This window comes from Sceloporus occidentalis, unplaced genomic scaffold (genome assembly GCF_023333645.1).
Source record: "Sceloporus occidentalis isolate IW3139 unplaced genomic scaffold, rSceOcc1.0.p SCAF_2, whole genome shotgun sequence".
Classification (NCBI taxonomy): Eukaryota; Metazoa; Chordata; class Lepidosauria; order Squamata; family Phrynosomatidae; genus Sceloporus; species Sceloporus occidentalis.
The window spans coordinates 37694726-37701887 of NW_028316982.1; the positions used below are offsets into that span (position 1 = coordinate 37694726).

At 48.2% G+C, this 7162-nt stretch overlaps 1 protein-coding gene across 1 annotated transcript; it reads left to right on the forward strand.

Moving 5' to 3' along the window:
* The first annotated feature begins 200 nt into the window (after positions 1–200).
* Positions 201–3878, forward strand: LOC149318161 (membrane progestin receptor epsilon-like). Its single transcript, XM_089508128.1, has 2 exons — positions 201–1604; positions 1659–3878. The coding sequence occupies exon 1, from the start codon at positions 201–203 to the stop codon at positions 1329–1331; it is 1131 nt and encodes a 376-aa protein (XP_089364254.1). The 3' UTR covers positions 1332–1604; positions 1659–3878.
* The last annotated feature ends 3284 nt before the right edge of the window (positions 3879–7162 follow it).

Sequence of the window (7162 nt, forward strand, 5' to 3'; positions counted from 1 at the left end):
CTTCCTCTGAGGCGCCAGTCAGTCCCTTGCCCTCCTCCTCCTCCTGCTGCTCTTTGCCGGGGCTGAGCTTACATCACAATCCGGGCCGTTGCTGCTGCTGCTGCCGCCGCTGCTGCTGGGAGCGTGGCTGCTCCGGAGGGCGGCAGGAGGGACGGAGGGGGCGTCCTCTGAGCGAAGCTCGCCCTCGGAGCAGGAGGAGGATGGGGGCGGCGGGGGCCAGGGCTGCCTCTGGAGCCCCGGAGGAGGAGGCGGAGGCGGAGGCTGCTGCGGGGCTGCGGCTGCCTGGCAAGCGGGCCAAGGGGCCTCCTCGGCTGCTGCGCTGGGACCAGGTGCCGGAGGAGTTCGTGGAGTGCTTCATCCTCTCGGGCTACCGGCGCCTGCACTGCTCGGCCGCCGAGTGCCTGGCTTCGGCGCTGCAGCCCACCAACGAGACGCTGAACTTCTGGACCCACTTCGTGCCGCTGGTGCTGTTCGCGGGGCAGTTCGGGCGTCTGTCGGGGCTGCTGCTGCTGCCGCCCTGGCACCCGGCGCTGCTGCCGCTCTGGTGCTACGCTTCGGGGGTGCTGCTGACGCTGGGCATGAGCTGCGCGGCCCACCTCTTCAGCTGCCTCTCGCCCCGCCTGCGCGCCGCCTTCTTCTACCTGGACTACGCCTCCATCAGCTACTACGGCTTCGCCTCCACCGTGGCCTACTACTACTACCTGCTGCCGGGGCTGCGGCTGCTGGAGGCCGGGGCGCTGGGGGCGCTGCTGCAGCGGCGGCTGGGCTGGCAGCTGGACCCGGGCGCCGCCCTGGAGGCCTACCTGGCGCTGGTGCTGCCGGTGGCCCTGGCCCTGGCCCTGGCCTGCACCGCCGCCTGCTGCCGGAGCCGCGCCCAGGGCTGCGCCTACCCCTTCGCCGTCCGCACCTTCGTCTTCGCGGCGCCGCTCAGCATGGCCTGCCCCATCGCCCTGGAGGGGCTGCTCTTCGACCTCCGCGCCCGCAACCCCACGCTCTTCCGACACTTCTTCCGGCGCTACTTCTGGCTGATGGTGGCCGCCTTCTTCAACGTCTCCAAGATCCCCGAGCGCATCCAGCCGGGCCTCTTCGACATCGTGGGCCACAGCCACCAGCTCTTCCACCTCTTCACCTTCCTCAGCATCTACGACCAGACGCTCTACGTCGAGCAGGGCCTCCGAGACTTCCTCCGCAGCAGCAGCAGCGGCAGCAGCAGCAGCCCCGCCCGGCCCCTGCCCACCTTCGCCGGCACCGTCGGCTACATGCTGCTCCTGGTCCTCTGCCTGGCCCTCGTCCTCCGGCGCTTCCTCCGCCTCCCCGCCAAGGAGCACTGAGGGAGAGGCTTCAGCAGCACCGGGCCTCTGCCTCCCCACAAAACTGGAGGTCTCCCTTGGGAAGATGGAGGCCTCCTTCCCTTCAGCAATGTCCCTTGGTTTTCTGTCAAACAAAGAGGATTGAAGCCTTTCCTTCGCTAAAGAGGTGTCCCTTCAGGTTCTTCTTTCAGACAAAGAGCATGGAGGCCTCCTTCCCTGGCTTCAGAGGGTCCCTTCAGGTTCTTTCAAACAGAAAAGGTGGAGGGTTCCTCCCCTTCAGGAATGTCCCTTGAGGTTCTTCAAAACAAGGAGATGGAGGCCTCCTCCCCTTCAGGAATGTCCCTTGAGGTCCTTCTTTCTAAGAGAGAGGATGGAGGCCTCCTTCCCTGGCTTCAGAGGGTCCCTTGAGGTTCTTTCAAACAAAGAGGATTGAAGCCTTTCCTTCTCTAAAGGGGTGTCCCTTCAGGTTCTTCTTTCAAAGAGCATGGAGGCCTCCTTCCCTTCAGAGGGTCCCTTGAGCTTCTTTCAAAGAAAGAAGAATGAAGTCCTTCCTTCTCTAAAGGGGTGTCCCTTGAGGTAGATCTTTCAAACAAAGAGGACTGAGGTCCCTTTCCCTTCAAGGGGTCCCTTGAATTTCTTTAAAACATAGAAGATTGTAGTCCTTCCTTCTCTAAAAGGGTGTCCCTTGAGGTCCTTCTTTCAAACAAAAAGGATGGAAGTCTCCTTCCATTAAGGAGGTCCCTTGATTTTCTTTCAAACAAAAAAGATGGAGGGCTCCTTTGCTTAAGGAATGTCCCTTGAGGTCCTTCTTTCAAAGAAAGAAGGTGGAAATCTCCTTCCCTTCAGGGGATCCCTTGATTTTCTTTAAAGCAAAGAAGACTGAAGTATTTCCTACTCTAAAAGGGTGTCCCTTGAGGTCCTTCCTTCAGACCAAGAGGATGGAGGCCTCCTTCCCTTAAAGAGATTCCCTTGAGGTTCTTCTCTGAAACATGAATAGCACTATTAAAAACCTTGGCCTCTGCTGTCTCTCCTGAGTTCAAGGAAGGTGAGCTCTGGAGTTGTCCCATCCAGCACTGAACTCCTTTTTAGAAAACTTCTGTTTCAGTTGAAACAAACGTAGGTTTTAAGGTCAGGCTTTCAAGCCCCCCGTACTGTACTCCCTTTATTCTATTTATTGCTGCTTAGGATACAAAGGCAAGCCATTTAGAACTATTGCTTGAAATCTCCCAACAAATTGATCCTCGGTGCATTATTTCATCGTAAGCCTTGTGGACTTATGTCCGGCTTATGCCCAGCTAATGCACTTAGGATCAGGGTTTTCAGGGGAACAATATGCATGGACCACGTGAATGCTAGCTACTGATTTCAGACTGCTGCTCTAGGAGATGATATTTCAATTAGCAATATACAGTAGACCTGCACTGATGAACAATTGCAATTTAAAATCAAATCCCATGTGTCTTTCCCTGGCCTGCCATGCGCTCAAGAATGTGTCTGCATGTCTTCTGCTAAAGCATTTGGAAGCCCTATGCAATGGACTTGGGCTTTTGACACAAGCAAATTGAGACTTCTTTTGTGCATTTGTTCATTAGTGATCTTGGCCGGAAGGCAAGTGGAACTGTGAATTAGAGGGAAGCTGTGTTATGATTTGTTCAAAAGCTGTTGGTGACACAGCAAAACAAAGCTTGTACAAGTGATGTACCTACACAAACCCCAACCCCAAGAACGCCTGAATCTCACAGGACATTTTGTACTGTGAATCAGACGCTGCAGTCTAATCTGCACTTCAGAAATGATGCACTTTGACACTGCTTTAACTGCAGTGGCTCAGTGTATGGAAACCTGCAATTTGTGGTTTGGGCAGTACAGTATTTGTAGTTTGTTGTGGCACCAGAGCACTCACAAAACAACAAATCCCAGCATTCCATCACATTGATCCATCGTAGTAAAAGCGATGTCAAACTGCATTATTTCTGCAATGCAGATTAGACCCCAGTTATAATTAAGTCATTAATGAAAGGTCAATATTTGAATAGGGGGCAGCACATAGGTTGAAGGAATAGTTACGATAGGGCTTGTCTTTAGAATTAATACAAGAGCCGCAATCCTGTTGGTCAGCATAGCTGTGCTGGCACAGGTGATGGTGCAGATGGGGGCTCTGTAATGATAGGGGTCAGCAAAAAAGCCATCCCTGCCTGGAGGGAGGTACTATGCTGACTCCTGGAGCAAGCTTTCTCTACCCCAGTTCAAAAAGTGGACTGTTAGGCCAGCGTAATGGACTATTAAGCCACCATAAGGTCCCAACAGGATTCAGACTAGAATTTTGGACACAGGGTTTTTTGATTTTTTTAAAGTCATACAAAATACAGGATCCAGTCACCAGCAATATCAATTGGTTTGCACTGTCCTTTATTCTGGAATAACAGCCACTGAATTTTGTGCCCTCCTAATTATCTTATGTGGAAACAGAGAATGAGTCAGAGTTTTCCCCGAGGGAGAATTTCCCAACAAACCTTGGCAAATTCTTGCCTTGAGAGAGCGGGAGGGTCCAGGGACATAGCTAGGATTTTAGGAAAGGGGGGGGGGGGGTCCAGACTAAGTGCCACCATTATAATGGGGCTTGGGTGCGGCGGCACAGCAGCACACACCATTCGTTTTTCTAATGGAAGGGGGGGTCCGGACCCCAAGAACCCCCCGCTTGGCTACATCCCTGGAGGGTTGTTGCTGCTATAGATGGACTTAACAGGTTTATAGAAAAGTCTGGTAACCTGTGGACAACTCAGGATACATGATAAACCCTTGAAAAGCACTGGAAATTTTTGCTCGTGTTGACAGTGGCAGTTATCTCAGGACTATAATGTTGTTTCAGCTGCTTCTGAATTTTGATTGTATTAAGACATCAATAGTAAACAAAACCCATAGTACAGTAGTATAGAAATGAAATGTGAAGCTATACAATATTGAGAAAGTAGTGGACACAGAGAGCATTGCTTGGTCCAACTGTTTTTATTTCAGGGAGGAAAAGGTGCTTTAAAAACCCTAACCAACTGTGATCATTGTGACATAAGCACTTAAGGACAAGCACCCATTATGTCAGGTGTATGAACCATTATCCTCATTTACCAGTGCATATATTTATCAGCACCTTTGTATAGAGCTGGTATACAGAATGCATACATCTGTAAAGCTCAGAAGTATAAAAGATAAACTCAGAGACCAGTGTCTGGGATCAGCCCAAGAAATTTTGCTGCTAGAGATGAATGATGAGATGGTACCCTTCTCTTTCCCCAGTTTCTCTAACAAAAGCCAATCTCGCACTTGTGGTGGGGCAGTCTTTTCCAGCTCACCTTAGGGCATCAGGCGAGTAGGACAGGCCATGTGGAACACAGAGCTGTCCTTCAACAGAACTGAATGACCAGGGATAGCAGCTGCTGCTCACTCCATGCATTTATCATCTGCTGCCAGGGGCAACCGCCTCACTCTGCCTAATGAAATGGACAGACTCGATACTGTTGGTACCAGTGTTTGATGATAATGCTATCTTTCTAGCTTTGCTGTAACAATACTCGAGTGGGAGAGAGAGTATTGGGTCTAGTTGGAACCTAAAATGGATCTAGAATCAAAAGTGTACACTCTACTGTATTCTAGTTGTTTCCTAGTAGATCAGGGCTGGGTAAAGTACACCTCTCTAGATTTTTGGAGCAGAGGGGCTATATCTCCCAATTGTCCTCTTATGCTGTCAGAACTACTGGAAGTCACCCAACCCTGCACCAGAGTCTTCTATTCAAGTCAGAAGTATAGTAGTTTTCAAGATCAGCAGTGTGCCTTGAGTTAGGCCAGTATACCCTCAAAACAAAAATTAAAAGTTCAGAATTCTTCTTCTGGGAAATTTCAGTAGTTCCCAAACTTTGGTCTTTCAGGTGTTTTGGACTTCGGCTCCCAGAATTCCTGACTGTTGGCCAAGTTTGCTGGAACTCTAGAAGTTGAAGTCCAAAATACCAGGAGGACCAAAGTTTCTGCTTTATGGCCCCCCTTTAATTGCCACGATTCCATCCTATGAAATTCTAGGAGTGGAATCATAGGATTATGTGAAGTCGAAGGCTTTCATGGCCAGCATCCATAGTTTTTTGTGGGGGTTTTTGGGGCTATGTGGCCATGTTCTAGCAGAGTTTCTTCCTGACATTTCTCTGAAGATGCCAGCCACAGATGCTGGCGAAATGTCAGGAAGAAACTCTCCTAGAACATGGCCACATAGCCCAAAAAACCCACAAAAAATAGGATTATAATTGTATAATGTGAAAGAGCCATTGGTATCCAAAAGCCCTTCTGCAATGCCATAACTGTTTTGCTCTGGCCAGCAGCTATGGTGACAGGGTGATTCTGGGAGCTGTAGTAAAAAAAACAACAACAAACTGCAGAAGCTGAGAGGGCTGTTGATGACAGGATGTCTTGGAAGGCTCTCATTCATAGGATTGCCATAAGATGACTTAATGGTAATTAACAAGAAAACAAATATTGTGGGAAGGGGCTATATAGTATGCATGATGTTGGGGGTAGGGCGTGTTCAAGACAGCCCCTTCTAAGCACATGGGTTTTAAAAACACCTGAACAGGGGCACTGTTAGATCCTGTAGTCTGCAGCAGAATTGTTGAAGAGCTGGTAGGTGGGTTTAGGGTTTTTTTTTGTTTTTGTTTTTTTTTGTTACTGGAATATTAATCATTTTAGATAAAGGATATATGTGTGAAAGAGAACAGCCTAAGGCCAATGAAAGAAAAATATCCTTGTCCAAAACAGGCATCTGTCATCACATCTGCTTTGGGCAGAGACAAAACTATAGGTCATTTACCTAGCAGAGTTTGGAAAAGTTACTTTTTTACTACAGGCTCCAAAATTCCCAAGCGAACATAGCCACTGGTTATGCTGACTGTAAAGTTCTAGGAGTCAGAGTCCAAACACATACATTTCTGGGCTTCAACAGCTAGTAGAACCTGGCCAAGTCCCTCTATACATCTGGCTTAAAACACTGTAATATTTAGAAAGGAACAAAAGAATTGTTTGCTTTCCCAGGACATTCTGCTACAGCTTACCTGAAAATTATTCTTTCCCAACAACAAAACATCTAGTGGAGATTACATCATAAAGTTGCCAAACTAGCATTTATCAGATGTGTGATCCTGTTAATTGAGAAGCAAGTTGGAACCAAGATTTTCCTCTTGAACTCCAGGCATTTAATCAGCGTAACAAAATTTAGAAGGCTGCATTAACAACAATTATGGCAGTTGCGTATGGCCACTGTGTTTATCCTGCAAACTTGAGTGTCTCATAAAAATCTGACAGACCACGTTTCTTTCATTTCACAGTCTCATGGCTCTTCTGTTTTATTGTCTTTTCCTTTATAACTATGTCTGTGTTTGTAGAAGATCTTACTGAGAATGCCACTTTATGGACATAATGAAGACTGTTCTGCTCCACCAAAACCTATGCCACCATAAATCTCTTAAGTCTTTGTAGCTGAGGGACTTTCCCCCTGCAACATGTTCATATGGCTGTCCCTCAGTATTTACAGAAGTGGCCCTAATCCCCAGTCTTGTATCTTTGCACTTGAATTCTGTTTCCCTGACAGAGGAAACCACATTCATACTAGGTTGGCCCAAATAAATTAAAAAAAACCTATGAATGTAAGAATGACAGCATCATTTATTACGCGAGTGAAAGATATGCCAGTAATTTAGCCAAAGGAAGAATGTCATTTCATATGACTTTTACATCCTTTCTCTGTTCCTTTGCTGTCTCCTAATTTAATGTACTGTAGTAGCAAATAGGCATTAAGAGTCACTTAAACCGAGGACATG